At 38.9% G+C, this 23230-nt stretch overlaps 1 protein-coding gene across 1 annotated transcript in view; it reads right to left on the reverse strand.

The window, feature by feature from the left end:
- LOC128596037 (gamma-interferon-inducible protein 16-like) overlaps window positions 1-23230 on the reverse strand; it is a 46113-nt gene that overhangs the window by 17844 nt on the left and 5039 nt on the right. The window contains exons 2-7 of the mRNA XM_053605379.1: window positions 18445-18711; window positions 17213-17355; window positions 16429-16593; window positions 11456-11878; window positions 9922-10110; window positions 8153-8317 (exon numbers count right to left, since the gene is read on the reverse strand). Of these exons, the coding sequence (XP_053461354.1) occupies window positions 8153-8317; window positions 9922-10110; window positions 11456-11878; window positions 16429-16593; window positions 17213-17355; window positions 18445-18709 (1350 nt within the window). The 5' untranslated portion in view covers window positions 18710-18711. The remainder of the gene's footprint in view (window positions 1-8152; window positions 8318-9921; window positions 10111-11455; window positions 11879-16428; window positions 16594-17212; window positions 17356-18444; window positions 18712-23230) is intronic.

The raw sequence follows: 23230 nt of genomic DNA on the forward strand, positions 1-23230 counted from the left end.
TGGAAAACCGGCAAGTGGTCGCGTGTGTTCAATCTGTCTAAACCCACCCGCAACCGTAAGTTCAGTAGCAGCGAGACTGCAAACCAGGAAGGTCTTACCTGTGAACTGTTTTGGTGTCTTTGGACTTGGCACTCAGTTGAACTGCCTTGGGGAGAGCCTGAGCGGGAGTGCGGAGAACTTTGGCCTTTGTCTAGGGCCCCAGTCTGAGCCGCTGAGCCAGATGGAGCTAATAGTCTTTGGCTGTGGGTCACAGGGAGCCATTGTGAACCATCGGCCCTGGCAAGCTCCGCCCTCAGGGTCGCAGAGCTAGAATTGGGTGGAGCTGGTAACCCAGCGACCAAGTAGCCTAAGGGCGGGGTCTGAGCCGCCTTGCAGCCCTAGCCCTCGGGGGCAGTGGGAGACCAGTTTTGGCACACTGGGTAAGTGGATAGCCACTTCAGCAGTGATTCCAGTGACGAGCACTTGCCTGGGAAAGCTTCTCCTCAGCAAGTGAAGAAGTTCAAAGTGCCTTTTAAGTGGGCTGAAGAGAAATTTAGGGTGTCTACCTGCTGGGGTTTGAGAAATCAGCAGCCTCCAGTCGTATCAGAACTGTGATTAACATCTCATACCCCAGAAGACCACGTGTTGCCCAGACAATATTCAATAACATATACATACTGCATTGTTTTTGGTTCTGTTTTTTTTGGTTTGGTTGTTTTTTTTGTTTATTTTGATGTTGTTGATGTTGTTTTGTTTATTAAGTTCAACCTTTTCCATACAGATCCTTTTTCTTTCTCAATTTTTCTAGTTTAATTATAATTTCCCATTGCTGCCTATTTCAATAATTAGAACTTTATTTTTGTTAGTGTTTCTACTGCTATTATTTGGTTTTCCACCCAATTTTATCCCGTAAAGTTTTCTGTTTGCTTGTTTTGGTTTGATTTATAGCATTTTTGTCTTTCCTCTCTACTTGCTGGAGGTGGGGTACTGTGTCTGATCAGGTTAGCAAAGAGCTGCTGACCTCAAGGGAACCACCCAACTGGGCACCCCCAGAAGGTGGATTTTTTTTTTAAGGTTGTATCAAAATACCCTACTGTACACCTATATTGCTCTGTCTCCCTCTTTCTGTGCCTCTCTTCTTTTTGTCAATATTCCTTTTACCCACCCCCTCTCCTTTCTCTATTTTTCTTTTTTTTTCTTATCACTCGGTCCTCCTTTCTTTCATCCCTTTTTTGCTCTTCAACCTTCTCACCCTTCTGGTCCTGTAACAGTTAGTCCACAGGCACGAGGACTTAAATAGCAAGAGGAGGTGAAAGGAAAATTAGGGCAAGGAAACAGATAAAAGAAATCACTCATGAGGAAGAATCAGCAGAAAACTCCAGGCAACATGAAGAACCAGTCCAGAACAACCCCGCCAAGGGAACATGAGGTAGCTACTGCAGAGGATTCCACCCATAAAGAAACGTTAGGAATGATAGAAAGGGAATTTAGAATACACATGTTGAAAACAATGAAAGAAATCATGGAAACAATGAAAGAAACTGCTAATAAAGTGGAAAATAACCAAAAGGAAATCCAAAAACAGAATCAAATCAGAGATGAATGATATGAAGAATATAAAAAGGATATAGCAGAGCTGAAGGAAATAAAACAGTCAATTACGGAACTTAAAGATGCAATGGAAAGTATCAGCAACAGGTTAGACCACGCAGAAGAAAGAATTTCAGAGATAGAAGACAAAGTTCTTGAGATAACTCAGATAGTAAAAGAGCCAGAAAAGAAGAGAGAGAAAGCAGAACGTTCACTGTCAGAATTATGGGACTTTAGGAAGCGTTCCAACATACGAGTTATAGGAATTCCAGAAGGGGAAGAAGAATGCCCCAGAGGAATGGAAGCCATACTAGAGAATATTATAAAAGAAAATTTCCCAAATATCACCAAAGATTCTGACACACTGCTTTCAGAGGGATATCGGACCCCAGGTCGCCTCAACTCTAACAGAGCTTCTCCAAGACACATTGTGATGAACCTGTCCAAAGTCAAGACAAAAGAAAGATTCTGCAAGCTGCCAGGAGTAAGTGCCAGTTGACCTACAGGGGCAAATCCATCAGAGTGACCGCAGACTTCTTAATGAAACTTTCCAAGTAAGAAGACAATGGTCATCTACCTTTAATCTACTTAAACAGAACAATTTCCAGCCCAAAAGTCTGTACCCTACTAAGCTAACCTTCAAAATTGATGGAGAAATCAAGTCATTTACAGATATACAAACTTTGAGGAAATTCGCCATAACAAGACCAGCTCTACAGGAAATACTTCAACCTGTTCTGCACACTGACCACCACAATGGATCAACAGCAAAGTAAGAACTCAGAAATTAAAGGACAGAACCTAACCTCCACACTGATGCAAAAGATAAAACTAAGCAATGGACTCTCACAAAATAAGACGAATAGAATACTACCACACTTATCAATTATCTCAATAAATGTTAATGGTTTGAATTCCCCACTGAAGTGACATAGATTGGTTGACTGGATTAAAAAACACAAGCCATCCATTTGCTATCTGCAAGAAACACACCTGGCTTCAAAAGACAAATTAAAGCTCCAAGTCAAGGGTTGGAAGACAATTTTTCAGGCAAATGGAATTCAGAAGAAAAGAGGAGTTGCAATCTTATTTTCAGATTCATGTGGATTTAAAGCAACTATAGTCAAAAAGGACAAAGATGGTCACTTTATATTGGTCAAGTGAAAAATACAAGAAGACATTTCAATTCTAAATATTTATGCACCCAATTTAAATGCTCCCAGATTCTTGAAACAGACCTTACTCAGTTTGAGCAATATGATATCTGATAATACCATAATAACAGGGGACCTTAACACTCCTCTTACAGAGCTGGACAGATCCTCTAAACAGAAATTAAACAAAGATATAAGAGATTTAAATGAGACCCTAGAACAGTTGTGCTTGATAGACGCATATAGAACACTCCATCCCAAAGATAAAGAATATACATTCTTCTCATCACCCCATGGAACATTCTCCAAAATTGATCATATCCTGAGACACAAAACAAATATCAACAGAATCAAAAGAATTGAAATTTTACCTTGTATCTTCTCAGACCATAAGGCACTAAAGGTGGAACTCAACTCTAACAAAAATGCTCGACCACACCCAAAGGCATGGAAATTAAACAATCTTCTGTTGAATAACAGATGGGTGCAGGAAGAAATAAAACAGGAAATCATTAACTTCCTTGAGCATAACAACAATGAAGACACAAGCTACCAAAACCTGTGGGATACTGTAAAAGCAGTTTTGAGAGGAAAATTCATGGCTTTAGATGCCTACATTCGAAAAACAGAAAGAGAGCGCATCAACAGTCTCACAAGAGATATTATGGAATTGGAAAAAGAAGAACAATCTAAGCCTAAACTCAGCAGAAGAAAAGAAATATCCAAAATCAAATCAGAGATCAATGAAATTGAAACCAAAGAATCATTCAGAAAATTAATGAAACAAGGAGTTGGTTTTTTGAAAAAATAAATAAAATAGATAAACCATTGGCCAGACTAATGAGGAATAGAAAAGTAAAATCTCTAGTAACCTCAATCAGAAATGATAAAGGGGAAATAACAACTGATCCCACAGAGATACAAGAGATCATCTCTGAATACTACCAGAAACTCTATGCCCAGTAATTCGACAACGTGAAAGAAATGGATCAATATTTGGAATCACACCCTCTCCCTAGACTCAGCCAGGAAGAAATAGACCTACTGAACAGACCAATTTCAAGCACTGAGATCAAAGAAACAATAAAAAATCTTCCAACCAAAAAATGCCCTGGTCCAGATGGTTTCACTCCAGAATTCTATCAAACCTTCAAGGAAGAGCTTATTCCTGTACTGCAGAAATTATTCCAAAAAATTGAGGAAGAAGGATTCTTACCCAACACATTCTATGAAGCAAACAACACCCTAATACCAAAACCAGGAAAAGACCCAAACAAAAAAGGAGAATTTCAGACCAATGTCACTCATGAATATAGATGCAAAAATTCTCAACAAAATCCTAGCCAATAGATTACAGCTTATCATCAAAAAAGTCATTCATCATGATCAAGTAGGCTTCATCTCAGGGATGCAAGGCTGGTTTAACATACGCAGGTCCATAAACGTTATCCACCATATTAACAGAGGCAAAAATAAAGACCACATGATCCTCTCAATAGATGCGGAAAAAGCATTTGATAAAATCCAGCATCCTTTTCTAATTAGAACACTGAAGAGTATAGGCATAGGTGGCACATTTCTAAAATTGATTGAAGCTATCTATGACAAACCCACAGCCAATATTTTACTGAATGGAGTAACACTGAAAGCTTTTCCTCTTAGAACTGGAACCAGACAAGGTTGTCCTCTGTCACCTTTACTATTCAACGTAGTGCTGGAAGTTCTAGCCAATACAATTAGGCAAGACAAGGAAATAAAGGGAATCCAAATGGGATCAGAGGAGGTCACACTCTCCCTCTTTGCTGACGACATGATCTTATACTTAGAGAACCCCAAAGACTCAACCACAAGACTCCTAGAAGTCATCAAAAAATACAGTAATGTTTCAGGATATAAAATCAATGTCCACAAGTCAGTAGCCTTTGTATACACCAATAACAGTCAAGATGAGAAGCTAATTAAGGACACAACTCCCTTCACCATAGTTTCAAAGAAAATGAAATACCTAGGAATATACCTAACGAAGGAGGTGAAGGACCTCTATAAAGAAAACTATGAAATCCTCAGAAAGGAAATAGCAGAGGATATTAACAAATGGAAGAACATACCGTGCTCATGGATGGGAAGAATCAACATTGTTAAAATGTCTATACTTACCAAAGCAATCTACCTATTCAATGCCATTCCTATCAAAATACCAACATTGTACTTTCAAGATTTGGAAAAAATGATTCTGCATTTTGTATGGAACCGGAAAAAAACCCGTATAGCTAAGGCAGTTCTTAGTAACAAAAATAAAGCTGGGGGCATCAGCATACCAGATTTTAGTCTGTACTACAAAGCCATAGTGATCAAGACAACATGGTACTGGCACAAAAACAGAGACATAGACACTTGGAATCGAATTGAAAACCAAGAAATGAAACTAACATTTACAACCACCTAATCTTTGATAAACCAATCAAGAACATACCTTGGGGGAAAGACTCCCTATTCAATAAATGGTGTTGGGAAAACTGGATGTCTACATGTAAAAGACTGAAACTGGACCCACACCTTTCCCCACTCACAAAAATTGATTCAAGATGGATAAAGGACTTAAATTTAAGGCATGAAACAATAAAAATCCTCAAAGAAAGCATAGGAACAACACTGGAAGATATTGGCCTGGGGAAAGACTTCATGAAGAAGACTGCCATGGCAATTGCAACAACAACAAAAGTAAACAAATGGGACTTCATTAAACTGAAAACCTTCTGTACAGCTAAGGAGACAATAACCAAAGCAAAGAGACAACCTACACAATGGGAAAGGATATTTGCATATTTTGAATCCGACAAAAGCTTGATAACTAGGATCTATAGAGAACTCAAATTAATCCACATGAAAAAAGCCAACAATCCCATATATCAATGGGCAAGAGACATGAATAGAACTTTCTCTAAAGATGACATACGAATGGCTAACACACACATGAAAAAATGTTCGTCATCTCTATATATTAGAGAAATGCAAATCAAAACATCCCTGAGATATCATCTAACCCCAGTGAGAACGGCCCACATCACAAAATCTCAAAACTGCAGATGCTGGAGTGGATGTGCAGAGAAGGGAACACTTTTACACTGCTGGTGGGACTGCAAACTAGTACAACCTTTCTGGAAGGAAGTATGGAGAAACCTCAAAGCACTCAAACTAGACCTCCCATTTGATCCTGCAATCCCATTACTGGGCATCTACCCAGAAGGGAAAAAATCCTTTTATCATAAGGACACTTGTACTAGACTGTTTATTGCAGCTCAATTTACAATCGCCAAAATGTGGAAACAGCCTAAATGCCCACCAACCCAGGAATGGATTAACAAGCTGTGGTATATGTATAACATGGAATACTATTCAGCCATTAAAAAAAATGGAGACTTTACGTCCTTCGTATTAATCTGGATGGACGTGGAAGACATTATTCTTAGTAAAGCATCACAAGAATGGAGAAGCATGAATCCTATGTACTCAATTTTGATATGAGGACAATTAATGACAATTATTGTTATGGGGGGAAGAAGAAAGAGGGATGTAGGGAGGGGGGTGGGGCCTTGGTGTGTGTCACACTTTATGGGGGCAAGACATGATTGCAAGAGGGACTTTACCTAACAATTGCAATCAGTGTAACTGGCTTATTGTACCCTCAATGAATCCCCAACAATAAAAAAAAAAAGATAGGATTTTATTAACAGAAAGGAATACAGAAGGAGTATAAAGTACCAGAGCTTCTGGCAATGGAAGATCCAAGTTGGAAATCTCCAAAAAGCAAGAATTTTGAAAATGAGACTTGAAGCAATGGTGAAAGCTGTGAACAAACACTTCAATGTGAGAAAAGAACACACTCTTGTACCTCTCTCTCAATCTTCGCCTAGTTTCCAAGTTTTTCTTGACAAGTGGACCACAAATCAAAAGGACCTCTTTACGTGAAGAATTATTTCAACAGCATATTCCTTCTCAATTGTAAAAACCATACAACCTACTAGCATTTCTACAGTAAAATGAAAGAACACAAACACAGTCAGAGATTATTTGAGAAACTGTCAAGATTCTGATTATCCCTTTATTTATGATAAAAGAAGATGCAAAAAATTGCTACAGGTAGGTAGTACCTTAGTTAACAAACCTCCACTATATGGATGGTTATGGGAAGAGGAAAGACTAAGTCTATTTTTGGAGAGTAGCTTCTTTATAAGAACAACCTCTGATCACCCCTGGGCACCTTTTTTTCTTTCAAGAAGGCTTTCAGAACCTGGGAAATGCAAACAAACCCCAAATGGGGGACTTTCTATTCTGAAATGTCTATAAATAAATTACTGCCATTGGTATGTCTAAACTCTTAATCTAAAGCCACATAACAATCATTGATTTTATAAGCTTTAGATTTCAGTGAGGCTGGATATGAATCCTGACTATAACACGAATGTTGAGAAGTTGGAAAGATTTTAAACCTCCGTGTATGTCAAAATTATTTTATATGAATTGAAACAGAAAAATAGCATCTTCTTGACTATTATCAAGAACGAATAAGAAAATGTATATAAGGAACACATATTTTAGAACAAATACCTAATAGGTGCCTGATACGTAGAAATATATTCTCACCAAAGTATATTATTGAAAAAAAAGCAGAACTATAATTACTGTCATTGTTGTTCACTGTTCTATGTGGAGACTTGCAGATTAGCTCCTGTCCACAAACAGAATCCTGTGCTGTGCTGACTGTTAAGGGAGACTCCTGATCAAAGTGGTTTGGGAGACACCTTTTAAAAAAAGCCTCTCTATTTACGTGTGTGAAATTAGTGGTTTAATCTCACTGACCAGAGGAACTTTGAAAGGAAAAATGATTGGAGAACTCATCATTTCCTGTGAACGTTTGCCAGGGGAAAAATTCTAGTTGGGTACCTGCAATGTAAGGAGATTTTTTGCCAATGATGATATCAGGGGCATGGATTTCCAAGAGGGAAATAATGCACATAAAGATATGGAATGTGGGAAGGAATTTGGAAGGTCAAAAATAAATCCAGAAGTATTACCTGTAAACAATGGGGAAGGGATGAACGAAACTGGAATGAAGAGTCTGAACCACTCTCACCTTCATCTACACTTGTCGAGCCCTTTCCCTCCCCTTCTGTACTGTTGCACCTACATGAAACAGTAATCTCCTGAGGTCAGCAAGCATTTATTTATCTCATAAATGCACACCTTTTAAATAGCAAAGGATTATGAGCTGATAAGATTCCAATGTATGTATTCAATGAATACATTAGTGAATTAATTTCATAAAGAGATTGTACACAGCAAGGGATGAGAGAAGACCTCGCCCAACATTCTGATGATCCTGATTTATGACTGGAAGACATAAAGGAATGGGACTGAGGAGATTGTACCTTAATGAACAAACTGCTGGTTGAGGCTGGAGGCATCAGAGAAGTCATGAGATGTCTCTGAATTGGGGTTGTGCAGCCCTCAGGATGCTTTAGAATCTCACTACACTCCTCAGGTCCACTCACGGTAGTGGCAACATTGTTCCTCTGGTTTGGTTTTTTCTTTACCTGCAAGTATTCATTGTTCTGTTTAGTGGATTTTGATATTAGAAGAAGCACAATATACTTTTTTTCATTTCTTAAAATATCCCTTATTAGGTTCTAATAGACTTTAATTACCCGTAAACATAGCATGTCTCTAATGTATTCCTGGCGGTTACTGCCAAAATACTTTTTGCTAACATGTAAAATGAATAGGTATTCTTCTGCATACAATCATTCAATTATTTACCTATGGATTTCCCTTTTTACAATGAAAAATCCATTTCTGTCTTAATGACAAAAGGCATCTCAGTAAAGATTCGTTTTTTTTTCAAGTTTTGATCCTCACATATTTTATTCTTTTTTATTATTATTATTAAATCATAGCTGTGTACATTAATGCAATCATGGGGCACCATACACTGGTTTTATATACAATTTGATATATTTTCATCGAACTGGTTAACATAGCCTTCATGGCATTTTCTTAGTTATTGTGTTCAGACATTTATATTCTTCATTTAGTAAGTTTCACCTGTACCCTTGTAAGATGCACCGTAGGTGTGGTCCCACCAATTACCCTCCCTCCACCCATCCTCTCCCCTCCCCAGCCCTCCCTTTCCCCTTTCCCCATATTCTTGTGCTGTAATAGGGTTATAGCTTTCATATGAAAGTTATAAATTAGTTTCATAGTAGGGCTGAGTACATTGGATACTTTTTCTTCCATTGTTGAGATACTTTGCTAAGAAGAATATTTTCCAGTTCCATCCATGTAAACATGAAGGAGGTAAAGTCTCCATCTTTCTTTAAGGCTGCATAATATTCCACGGTGTACATATACCACAATTTATTGATCCATTCATGGGTCAATGGGCACTTGGGCTTCTTCCATGACTTAGCAATTATGAATTGGGCTGCAATAAACATTCTGGTATAAATATCTTTGTTATAATGTGAGTTTTGGTCTTCTGGATATATGCCTAGTAGAGGAATTATGGGATCGAATGGCAGGTCTATTTTTAGATCTCTAAGTAAAGATTCATTTTAGTCACTCTACTACCACTTTCTCATACCTTTCAACATATACAGGGTATCACAGTGGTATAAAATTCATATACTGTTGTACAATTTTGAAAGACTTCTGGTCCAAAGTCTTTCTAATATTTTTCTTTACCTTGCTAAGAAAAATAGTACCTACTACATACTGATTTCTCATAATGTACAAGGAACTAAGATAAGAAATACACATCCATAATCTCATGAATTTTCTGATAAATTTGATGAGATATATTTAAGCTAATTTTCCAAGATCATGCAATAAATGAGCCAGATAAAGACTAACTCTCCTATACTTCAAATCCCTTGCTTTTGACCAGTACATAAAATTAATGCTATGCCCTCCTAATTTTTTAAATACTTTAGCATTTAGCAAACAATTGAAATCCTGTTGAACCCTATAATAAATGTCATTTTCTTAATATACTGGAATAAGTTTCCATATTTAACAGGACTGCGAGGTTCTTTCATTCTTTCTGTTTGGCTGTATGGATATAAAGAAGGCATCTGATTTTTGATAAACATAAATCATTTTGTTCTTTGGAAAAAGTAATATTTCTCTATTGAGTTCTCACCTGAATGAAACTATGCATTTCAGAAATCAGTTTTGATGTCTCATTCTTTTTTCTCAGTTGAAAGCAAAAGAGCTGAAGTTTATCTCCTTCTTCACAGGGGATATTGTGACATTTTCCTTTCCCCACTACTTTCATACTTCCTGTGTCATCCTTAATCTCATAGATTGTGTTGTCCTTATTTAATGTTTTCTGCAACAGAAAATAAACATGCAATTCCTGAAGATACATTTAATAGCCACCACACAGATGAAACATTCCCTTGTGACGAGTCTCAGGACAGCAAGTGCTAGAACTATACAGACATGTATGGGCCTTAGGCCAGGTTTTCTCAGCGAGCTCTTCCTTATTATATTTTTTAAGTCTTTCATGTTCCAGGTATTTCTCTGACAGTTATAGAACAATGCGTTGTCTTCCCATGTTTACTATTTTCCTCTCCAGGATAGCTGTGTTTCCCCAGCACCTCTGTACAGAGGAATCTGCAATCCTTGGCAGGCTTCTTTGCCCTTTGCCTCTATGAGAAAGGATGGCCACCTGCTACCACTATTTATTCAATATGATTTCAGAGATCTATAATGAAAAGAAGGCTTCTAATAACTCCCAAATTACTTTTTCTACCATTTCCAGTTGTCGAGTCTTTCCAATAAATATCTGCTCCTGAGCTTAGGTACTTGAGCTCAAACTCTACCATTTCTTGCCCACCAAGGATATTACTCATCAATTCTAGAATTGTGTTCCTAACAACAATGACTTTAAGAGCACGTACTGAAAATAATGTAGGTAAGATAAGGGTTCGTTCTACAAAACAAATATAGTGTGCTGTGAGATGTTGACCATATGAGAAATTACATGAATCAATAAGGCAGAGATGGTTTATAGGGGCTTGAATGGCTCATGGTAATTAGTTTCATGAAATTGTCTAACATAGGAGGAAAACAACTCTGTGCTCTTTTTTTTTAAACTGACATATCTAAATGAAGCATTTAGATTACCTGACCTTCGACGTATCATCAAATTTATATTTCTCAGTTCAATTTATTTTATAGATGGATGAGTTTCATTTGTTTAGAACATTGTCCTAACTCTTGATTGCCTTTGTTTCCCAGACTTGATTAGTTAATTCATTTCTTGCTCTGACTTAAACGCCAGAACTCCAACCTCAAAGGATAATACTTCAATCGAAATGAAAATAGAGATTATTGTTACAGTTGAAGTAACAATCAAAAAATATAAGTTTAGTGTCTGCGTGTGACTCTAGACCCAACAACGTCCGTAATTATTGTGGTTTAGAATACATTGTAGAGCTGATGAAGTGCAGGGTAAGACTTTGAGAAGGAAAACCTGGAAGGGAGTATACTGACAGTTTCTGTAATTCCCAATCTTTAATGAGAGAAGACTTTATCCACTTGTTAATGGTCTTGAAAGAGACCTGGGTTCTTATGTTCAGTAAAAAAGCAAAACTTCATTTAGCACCACAAAATGCTTTCAATTTCAGGTGTTGGTGGAGAATCAAAACAAAACAATTTTGAGCACTTACCTTACATAGCATAAATAATCCATATACGATAGTTCCCGCAGCTTGTGTTTGAAGAACATCAATCTTCAGGGTTTCTTTTGCTCTGCTTATAATGTTTTTTGGAACCTCAATCTTTTGGTCAGGACCAGCTTCAGATACAGAAGAGGCTTCATTTACCTCTAGGAGACGTTTATATTCCAAATAATCTGATATAGTAAGGATTTTATTTCTGGTGAAGTTTTTCTTTAACTTGATGTTTAAAACCTTCATATGAAAGAACTTGTTTTCTGTAGCCACTATAGCATGAAACATTTTTTTTTTCTCCTTTTCTGAGGACTCATATTCAAATGGATCTGCTGCACTCAGTACCATCACTGTCATTGGGCCTTTCTGGAGATAATTTGGTTTGGCGGCTGCTGGATCTTTGGCCTGTGGTTTTGGCCTCTATGTATGATAGCACAGGAGAAAAAAAGGAAATTTTTGAATGGGAAATACTGAACCACTATTCAGTAACCTCAGCACGACATTTACAGATGTAAAGAGCTGTGGCCAGAATGGAGGGTCACTGAGCAGGGTAGGATAGCAAGTCCTGAACTGGGGTCACAGTCAGGGCAAGTGACAGAGGACCCTTTGTGAAAAGCAGGAGAACATTTTGTGAAAACAATCCTTAAGAAGTAAAATATAAGACTAGCAGAAGAGCAGTGAATTTGGAGAACATTGCCATGAAGAATTTTAAAGAAGTTTTAGAAAAAAAATAATAGATTGTCATCTAACTCTTAACAGGTTAAAGTGTAAGAACATCAAAGTAGACTAATAAAATCAAAAGTCACTGAAAATGAAAAATGGTGCCTACCCCAAAGCACAAATGTGAAGATTTATCACCAGTTAAACAGGGAATTTTGAAAGCATAACTCATAGTTCCTCCATTAAAAAGCATTTGGTATTGTTGCAACAGGTGGGAACACATGTCACCTAAAGCTTTTATAATACTCTAACATTAGCAGTTACAGAGTAGAGACACTCTGGGGACTGCCATTTCCACCATCACAGTATTTCCCAATGTCAGGGCTCTAGCTCGCTGTCAGAAACCTGAGATCAGGAGAATTCATCTTTAATATCCTTTCTCTATAACATTCTGGTCTTCTTAAATTGCAGAAGGACACTTTATATAAAGGGGAAGTTGTTTATCAATAAGAAAAAGAAAAATTGTTAAGAAAAATCCCTAAGAAAAATTGTGAGAGGCCTGGGTGGGGGTCATCCAAAATCCAGCAGGCTGTGGTGTGCTCTGGTTTGGGATACCACAAACAGTGATCACCTGTGGGTGACTGGACTTTATTGGCTATGACTTCTCATTAATGTGCCCAGGTCAGTCTAACTTTGTAAAGTCCTTCCCCCGGTGCAAGTTAACCAGTTAACAGTAGACTCATAAATGAGAGTATTAGTAGTAACAGAAATTTGCAACCTTAGAAGGAGTCACATGAATACAGAGCACACAGGAAGGGAATTGGACAGTTACTTAAAGAGAAATAATAAGACAATATATTATATAATACCATTTTCAGAAAAGTTGTGTATATAGTTGCACAGAAGGAGATCTGAGAGGGTATTGAAAAGATGTAGTATAATATTGTGCTGTAATAATGTTATGCTAATACTAGCATTCACTTGATGATATGATCTTGTAACTAGAGGGACTCAATACTTGCAAAAATATTATTGCATAAATTATGGTGATTTAAATTTGAATAGTTTTTATTGATTGCCTGGTTGCGAGACTTTAGTACTTTTTTTCTGAAATAATCTTGTATTAAGAAAAAACTATTATAAGAAGGAAAGGACAACAAAAAGCTGGTACCCATATTACTGAAATTATTCCATAATATCAAGAAGGAGGGAATTCTCCCCGACATAATCTTTGAAACCAGTATCACACTAATATCATATCCAGGAAAGAACACAGTAAACACAGAAAACTACAGACCAATATTCCTTATGAAAATAGATGCAAAATTCCTCAACAATATGCTAGTAAACCAAGTTTTACAGCATACTGAAAAAATATTCCACCCAGACCAAGTGGACTTCTCCCACGATACCAGGATGGTTCAACGTATTTAAATCAATAAATGTGATTTGCCATGTAAACAAAAATGAAAATAAAGACTGTATGGTTATCTCAATGGATGTAGAAGCATTCAACAAAATCCAGCACTATTTCAAGATAAAAATGCTCAACAAACTACCCATAGAAGAACATATATCAAGATTGTAAAAGCCATATATAAGAATACCACAATCAACATCATACTGAATGGGGAAAAAGTTGAAAGTGTTTTCCCTAAGAACTAGAACAAGAGAAGGACACCCATTGTCACCACTAATATTCAAGTTAGTACTGGAAGTCTTAGAGCGCTCAGGTAAGAAAAAGAAAAAGGGTATCTCAATTGGGAAGTGGAGTTCAAACAATCACTTTTCACTTGATGATATGATCTTGTAACTATAGGGACTCAATACTTGCAAAAAGAAAATCCTGGAATTGATAAACAAATTCAGCAAAGTCTTAGGATACAGAAATCAACGTACATAACCAGTAGCATTTTTATATAACAATTACAATTGTATAGAAGCTGAGAGTCAAATCAAAGATTCAATACCATTCACAACAGCGACAAAGAAAATGAAATACTTGGAATATACTTAACCAAGGAGGTGAAAGATCTCTACAAGAACAACAAACCCCTGAGGAATGAAATTTCAGGCAACACAAACCAATGGAAAAGCAAATTAAGCTCATGGATTGATAGAATCAACATTGTTAGCATGTCCATATCACCCAAAATGACTTTCAGAGTCAAAGCAATCCCCAACAAGATACTATTATGTAGTATCATATTCAGAGATCTAGAAAAAAACACCTCTTTGCTTTATTTGAAACCAGAAAAGAGCCCCAAGGGTCAAAGAAATCTAAAGCAAAAAGCATAAATCTAGAGGCATCACAGAACATTACCAGAGTTCAAACTATACACAGAGATAATAGTAACCAAACAGTGTGGTCTTGGTCAAAAAAGAGACATAGACCAATGAAAGAGAAAAGAGAACGCAGACAATAATGCACATTGAGGAAGAAAAGCCCTAGTCAATAAATGGTGCTGGGGAAATTAGATAGGCACATGCAGAAAAACAAAACAGGACCACCATCCCTCACCACTCACAAAAATTAATTCTAGATAGATAAAAGACTTAAATGTAAAGCCTGAAACCACGAAAATTCTAGGAGAAAATATATGAAAATCTTTTATAGGTATTGCTTTGCACAAAGAATTCATGATGAAGAATCCAACAGCACTATAGCAACAACAATAATAAATAACTGAGATTTGATTAAACTGAAAAGCTACTACACAATTAAGGAAATAATCAGTACAGCAAACAGACAACCCATAGAATGGGAGAGAATATTGGCACGCTATTCTCTGATAAAGGGCTAATATCCAGAATCTACAAAGAACTCAAACAAATCGGCAATAAAAAATTAACGATCCCATTAATAAGCAGAAAAAAGTCATGAACAGACACTTTTAAAAAGAAGATAGACAAATGGCCAATTAACCTATGAAAAAGTCTCATCAGGGAATAAAAAAAATTAGATAGCCCTTACTCAAGTTAGAGCGGCTGCTATTAAAAAGTCTGATTAAATACACCTTACCCCAGTTAAAATGGCTTCTATTAAGAAGTCCAAAAATGACAAATGCTGTTGTGGATACAGAGAAAAAGAAATGCTTATGCACTGTACAGTGGGACTAAAAATTAGTAAAACCTTCATAGAAAACAGTGTGGAAATTCCTCCAAGAAATAAAAGTAGACCTACTAATTGTTTCAGCAATCTGACAACTGGATATCTACTCAAAGGAATAGAAGTTATTTTATCAAAAATGTGGAATCAACCCAAGTGCCCATCAATTCATGAATGGATTAACAAAATGTGATATATATATGGAATACTACTTAGCCATAAAAAGGGAAATCAATGCATTTTGCAACAATTTGTATAGAACTGGAGACCATTATCCTAAGTTAAGAATGGGAAAACAAATATCACATATACTGTCTAATAAATTGGAATTAACTGATGGGCACGGAAGTACACGAAGGAAAAGTAAAACTCAGTAGAAATCAACCAGGGAGGAGGCAGGAGGAGGAGAAGGGCAAAAACCCATCTATCAGGTATAGAGATCTCCACTGAGGTGATGGTCACATTTATAGCACCAACTCAAGCCATTTAACAGAAACATCTGTACACCCTTAACACTTTGGGGACAAAAAAACCTCATTAGTAATCAAGCAGTGGTGAGTGGGGCAGAATGAAATCCCATCTAGTGGGTACAATGAACACTATTCGGGTGATGGCAACACCTGCAGTCATAAATCGAGCATTACAAAAGTGGTCCACATAATAGAAACACCTGTACCCCTTTAACTCTGTGAAACTTAACAGTGCTATCAGAGAACACCATGAAGGTATTGCCCAGGTTGATTGTAGTCTTCGAGGATTTTCTAAGAACAAAATTACAATGTTGGGATCTATATAGTGAGTAGCAATCGCCAAGTAAGTGGTCTCCAGGTGCAAGTAACAGAAAGGAGTAAGGTGTTGGTCAAAGAAACTTGAACAGACTAGGAGCAAAGGGAAGAGGTGTGAAAGAGAAGGGAGCAGTGGACAGTGAACCAACCCCTGAATCCCCTGTACAGTCATGGACCCTAGAGCTCTCTCTTCCTATCCTAAACAACTCATCACAGAAAACATTCTGCATTCAGCGATAATGTCAGGTGTAATATTCATATCCCTGGGAAAGCAAAATATTGCAAGGTAGTGAAACCTCAGTATATATGTTTGATTAATTTGCTAATTATTGATGTTATTTTTAAGTAGAAGATAATATCAAATTAGTGTATTTTTAACAAAAGAAATTGAAGCAAAGGGGGCAGGAAGAGAATACCTTAGTTGAGGACATTTTGGATGGATCTGCTGAGGTCGGGGGAGGTGAGAGATGGCCAATGGCTGTGGGCATACTGGCTCCTGGAAGACAGGATGGCTGAGGCTGCTCTTCTGACACCTTACTCTTTTTGGTCTTATCCTTTCCTTTGCCTGTAGTTTTTCTTTTCTGAAAGTAATTTGATTTTCCCTTTATTACCTTCCAGCGTCAAATGAAGCAGAGCACATTTACATTACTGGGAAGTAGGTTTATTATGTTTATCAAAAGGCTTTTGCTTATCAAAAATTGAGTGGCTTTGGTCCATCCCTGGCCAGTTGTAAGAGGTTAACATATATCATTTGTTTAAACAAAGTAAGAGGAAAAATTACACAAATCATTTCAATTCTCTTTTTACCTCTGTTGAGAGATTATAAAACTAGGATTTTATAAAAACGGGCAAAACATTTTCCTATCTGATTCTTAAATTACCACTTCTCTCCAGTGGGGTTGAAGATGTACCTAGGTCATACATACTTTCATTGGTTTACTAAAGTTTTTATTTCATTACCTTCCACAAAGAAGATGATCGATTATCAGATAACAATCAACTATTAGGTAATTTACTAAATCTTAAACTTGATGGGAAACCAATGAAGACATCACTGCCTGATGGAGAGATTGAATGAAAGTTACCTTCAGTATATGTGATATTTGTTTTCCCATTCTTAACTTAGGATAATGGTCTCCAGTTCTATACAAATTGTTGCCTCTATGTAACCTGACACCTGTTGCTCTTCCTCAGTCTCACCTGAGGTCCAGGAATCACCTCTGCTCCCTCAGACTTGACAGTGTTGCTTGTGCTGGGTGCAGGTACAGCAGGACTGTCTTCGTCCTGCTTGTTCTTTTTGGAGGGGGGTTTTCCTTTTGCTGGTGTGGATCTCCTTTTCATAACTAATGCAGAAAACAAGAGGACATGTATAAGCCCAGCGCTGCTGGTCTCACAGAGCCCCACTAATTCCTCTCAGCTCCTGCTGAGGGCTCAGGGGTGCTTCAGGTGCCTCCACTGCACCAGCCCAGCCTGGACTCAAGGTGAACCGAGGCCACAGTCACAGCACAGGCACAGACACCTTCTCGTGGTGCTCGGTGCTTCCTGTACCCCTCCCCTGTGCCCTGAGCACCTCCTTCCTGTCCTCTGAACTGCAAGACATCAGGCAACCCCTCCCCAGTCCTGTCTCCATCATTTCCTTTTGAAAATCAAAGACTGTCCTGGTGCTGCTTAGTGCTGTTCTCCAGATAACCTGTTCACATGGCAGAACAGTGAGTGCAGATGCGAGACAGATTTTCAAGGTGAGATAGGGCAGTTTGGGACTCCTGACTTAAAGAATATATATACACAGTAATACCTCTATAAGTTATCATCGAATTGACTATAACAAGTTGGTCAGCATAGGAACTGTAGTGATGAGTACATGTACTTTCCTTTCTGAGTATGAAAAGTAGGTGAAGTTAAGGAGGTGGTCAATGGTAGGGAGGTGGTCAACGACTGAGGCTCTGTTGTGTGTACACACACACGCATTCTATACACATATACTAACTCAATGATTTTTATGACAGGGAAGAGCATGCTTCTTAGCAGTAGGCTCAAATTTTACTGCCTCTTTTATCATGAGGGTTAATGATGCATTAAATAGTCTCAATGGGACAAATACATTAATTGGTTAAAAGTTTACTTTCAAATATAAACAACAAATTTTAAATTTTTATTTTGTCATGGTCTCATCTTTGTAAGGTATGGGAAATCTCAGTCTCTCTTCAACTCCCTCTCACTGCATTCCAAACACACCCTCCAAAACACAGCAAACTGCTTTAGAATTAGAAATCTCTATGTTGTGAATCTATTGCAATCAGAAAGCAACAACACTATCAAGGCCACTGAGACATAAATTATGACAGGGATGTGCCACCTATGTGCAAGGAGGGGCTCTACTCGAGGTTGAGAAGGGCTGGGGACAGTGGCAGGGAGGGAGTGTTCTCTGTTACCTTTTGCTTTTTCTCTTTTAAGAATGTCAACAAAGGCTTGAAGTGATGCTATTTCTTTGCAGAGTTTTATCAGTTTGTCTACACCAGCATCTTCCGGGAACTTCTTTACCATCAGGTTAGCAAACTGAACTTTGCCATATTCATCTTGCATTTTTGAAGTCAGTTTTAATGGATCTGTCAGTAAGAACTTGACCATTTTAAACTGGTCATCATTGATTTCTTCTAGTCCTTTAATCAGAATAATCTTCCAGCATTCATTGGCCATCTCTGAAGACACAGGTGAGCATACAAGAGAAAAATGGCATACAATATTATACACGTACACAATTTAAATGACTGTTTGTGCCGACCTGAGGAGCCAAGGTTTTCTCCATGGATGGGTGTGACAAAAGGGGACTTAATTATCTGATAGGTCACTGTGGAGATAGGGTTGAGAGCTGCTGTATTAGAAACATCTATGGAATTCATCCTGTTTTATGAGGATAGCTGAGTTGTGTGTGGTGGAAGGAGGTATGGAAATGGGCAATCATTATGGAGTTCTGAGCATGGGCTATACAGCACAAGAGTTTCTGTTCCTTGTCTCATCCAGTATTGGGGCTGGAGCCATCATCCAATGCCTGCCTATTGGTTCCTATTTCTTCCCATTCCCACTGTCATTAAACTGGTTTAAGGGTAAATGGTCTGCAGCCTCCTACCTTAAACAAATACCATTCTGAGTTCTGAGCTGGAGTCCCAACCCAATTCCCTTATCTCTTTCCTAGGTGGCTCTCATTCACGTAATGCCTGCTGTGGTGCTGACCATGTCCTCTGTGTCCTTAATACCACCACTTTGATGAACATCTCTGCAATCTATGGTGCAGGGTTACAGAACTTATTAGCTGAAATGATCTCATTAGCTGCTTGATTTTTTTGGATTTATGTAAGTTTTCTTTCATTAAGCCACATTTTTATTTCACTGACATTCTTTGTGATTCCCTGTTTTCATTTTAAAAAATTTCTTACTCCTAAAATGACTCAGAGGACCTTGAATATCCACATTTTCTTTACTTCTTATACTTTTGTATTCATTATAACTGATGCTGTGGAAATAGCAGACCTTGTATTTGTGTGCTTCATGACCTTGCTAATTCCTTTCTCACTGCCTGGAAAGTTGTCAAGTTCCCGATCAAGAACCCTTAGGATATCTATGTCTTGAAATTACTGAGCAATCCAGACAGCCTGACCTCTTTGGGCCTTGTATGTGGATGGAAGTAGTTATGCTGAAAATGGAACCCAGAGGGCAGGACGTGCAGTGGTCACTATGGAAGGGCTCTCCCTCCTGGAACCTCAGCACAAATGGCTGGGTTGATTGCGCTCACCAGAACCTTGGAACTTTCAGATGGTAAGGTTGGTAATACTTAAACAGACCGAAGGTTTTCCTGTTTACTTTTACATGCACCTGGGGCCATCTGGTGGGAATGAGGTCAGCTGACAATAGGAAGGAAAGAAATGAAGCAGGATCAAGAGGCCCTCCGCCTTTTAGAAGCAGTCTTGTTCCCTTGTAAGGTGGAAGTTATGCACTGCCAGGGACATTGAAAGGGCATGGACCTGACTGCCAGAGGGAATTGACCAGCAGATGCTGAAGCATGACGAGCCACAAGGTTACAACTGACAAAAGCCACCAGTGGACTTGCCAGACTTTCAACCAGCATATGACAAGGCAGAAATGGAGTGGGCTAAGAAGGAAAAGTTACAAAAGGAAGGTGCTGGTTGGCTATTAGATAACTAAGGAAGATGCTACTGCCTGAGGCTTTGGCCTCCCAACTCATCAGGCAATGACATGAAATGACTTATTATGGAAAAGAGGCTTTAACTCAGTTTGTCTGATCCTGGCTACAAGGAAGGAACCTGACCCAAATAATTAAAGAAGTGACTTCTCAACATTTAATCTGCCTACAGAACAACCCAGGCCTGAAAACAAGAATAAGGAACTCCTGTGACAACATTGAGAAATGGGACCATTTGAGGACTGGCAAGTGGATGTTACCCAGATGGCCTTGACCCATGGGCTGTATTTACTTCTCATACTTGTGGACACTTTCAGGGTGGGTAGAGGCTTTCCACATCCAAACTGAAAAGGCCCCAGACATAGTAAAAATTCTGCTAAAAGAAATGATCCACCCCTTCCCCATTATGGGCTTCCAAAGAGCCTACAGAGTAATAATGGTCTGTCATTTGTGGCTGAAGTAACACAAAGAGTAAGCAAATTGGGGGGAACCCGGTGGAAATTGCACATAGCCTGGAGACCTCAATTGTCAGGTAAATTTGAAAAGATGAGCCAAACTTTAAAGAAACATGTTGCCAAACTATGCCAGGAGACCCATCTACACTGGGACCAGGTTTTGCAGATCGGTAGCCCCCAGAAGCAGGCCTAAGTTAAGTTCCTATGAAACAGGCTATGGAAGACCCTTCCATACTGCCTCAGTCCAGGTAGCCCCGCAAGTTGAACATGATTTCAAGGTTCAAAAATGTGTACAGCATATCCAACAAGTTTTGCCTGCAATTTATCGGTTTTTCCTCCCCAGATCCTCACCTTCTCCCTTAGGCAATATATACCCTGACCAGCCTGGAGATAAGGTCCTCCTGAAAACCAGGAGGGACGGACCTGAGGAACAACTGGAAGAAAAGCAGGCCCAGAGACATTCTGCTCACCACTCCCACTGCAGGACAAGTGGCTGGACTGAAGGCATGGACTCAGCACACCAGGACCACAGTTTACCCTTCGGAGAGACCAGACACCTGGCCAGACTCAGGTGACGGAGAAACTAAGATCAGAGATAAGAAGATGTTTGGCAGTGACTTCTTCTTTTTACTTTGTTTAAATTTTGGACTGTCCCAAGATATCATTCCTTTTCAGAGAAATGAAAACATGTGGACTTAATCTTGTTCAAAATGTAATGTGTCTGACTTCTGCCTTGCCGAGGAACTTATGTTCAACAGGAGTTTACCTCATGTTCAACGGGAGTCTGTATCTCTACAGAATTGACTAGAAATTTCATTCTTTTGCCAACACCCAAAAGACCATGGGCTATTGGATATCCATCTACTGGTTAGGGACCCATCAGCAGAGAGAGAAAGAGAGGGACATATTTTTCATTTAGATCAAAACAGTCACCCCAGTGAAGAGTGTGTTAAGTTTTCAGGATGCCTGTCTTCTTGTTTGAACCTTACCAACTTCCTCTTTTTTTTTTTTTTTTTTTTTTGTTGAGACAGAGTTTCACACTGTTGCCCTGAGTAGAGTGGTATAGTATCATTATAGCTCACAAGCCACCTCTAACTCTTGGGTTCAAGAGATCCTCTGGCTTCAGCCTCCCCAGTAGCTGAGACTACTGCATCTGCCACAAAGTCTGGCTGCTCTTCTATTTTTAGTAGAGACAGGGTCTTGCTCTTGCTCAGGATGACTCACTTTTCTTAATTGCAGTAAAAGCACAACAGTCTCCATGCAAATGGGCACATCAAGCTGCCCAGAGGATGGTTTTGTTATGTGGGAGATAGGCCTTCTCTTATGTGCCAGAAAATGCCAAAAGAGGACCCTATGCTCTGGGAAGATTAACTGTATTTTTGCCTCCTATGTAGGACTTCCTGCCTAACCTCACTCAAGTTGCCAGAGAACTCAGTTGTCAGGTGACTGCAGCAGGGACCTGCAACTCCTCAGTCCTGCTGAATACACTGTCCCATCTGAGTTTGTCATGCTGGCCAGGGTCGTTGGCCTCAACAGTGTGATCGGTCATTTGGCTTGCTCTAAGGTGAAGGCATTAAATGCCACCCCTCAGGCCCTAGGTTCCCTGGGTATGGAGCTGGGGCAAATCAGGGAGGGGGCCTAGAAGACTGGGCTGTAATAGATTATTTATTCCTCAGACACAACCATACCTGTGACGATTTCAAAGGAATGTGCTGCTTTAGCCTATCTAATAACTCCCAGTTAATTGAAAATAAGTTAAAAGAGGTTTTTAAAAGAGGGATTTGTGGTATCAAACAGAGAGAAGGATTCTTCACAGCAGATCTTGAACTGTTTTCTTGGCTTCCCAATACAGGGTGGCTTTGAGCCTTAATCGCTGCGGCCAGTTCCCTTATTCTTCTGGATTGTTTGCTGCTGCATTCAAGGTGTCCCAGATTGGATCACTAATTGTGCTGCTTGCTTTAGTTTTAGGAGATTTAATCCTAAAGTTAATGCAATGAATAATAGCCATAATTTCCATTTAAAGTCCATTTCATAAATATGAAATTAGCAGTAAAAGTGGGGAATGTTGGTGAAGAGAAATAGGAATATGGGGTTCGTTTTGTTAGGTAATTGCCCCAGAAAAGCCTCTCCTACCTTCTACAGACCAAGATTAACTATGGCCTGCCCTAACGCCACTCTCGGCCAGGGCAGTAAGTCCTTATTGGCTATTCTGCCCTCCCATCACCATTCTAAGACTTCCCCTAACTGAACCTATATAACTCTCTCTCTCTCCCATGCGTGCTCTCTCTCTCTCTCCCCTCCTCTCTCTTTGTCTCTCTCAGTCTCCGTCTCTCCCCCCCTCCCGTCCTCTCTCTCTCTTTTCTCTCCTCTCTCTCTCTTCTCTCCTCCTTGGTGCTGCTCTGCAGCATCCCTTCCTCGCCAATAAAAACCTTTCGTACAAACCTTGGTGGTCTGTGAGATCTTTGCCAGTGGAGTGTGTCCCCTCCCTTTCATCTGGTGTCAGAAGTGGGATGTAATTAGGGAACACTCCCAAGGGTAACTTCACCTCTTCCATGGGGTTTTAGC

The sequence above is a fragment of the Nycticebus coucang genome, chromosome 10 (genome assembly GCF_027406575.1).
Source record: "Nycticebus coucang isolate mNycCou1 chromosome 10, mNycCou1.pri, whole genome shotgun sequence".
In the NCBI taxonomy this organism is placed as follows: Eukaryota; Metazoa; Chordata; class Mammalia; order Primates; family Lorisidae; genus Nycticebus; species Nycticebus coucang.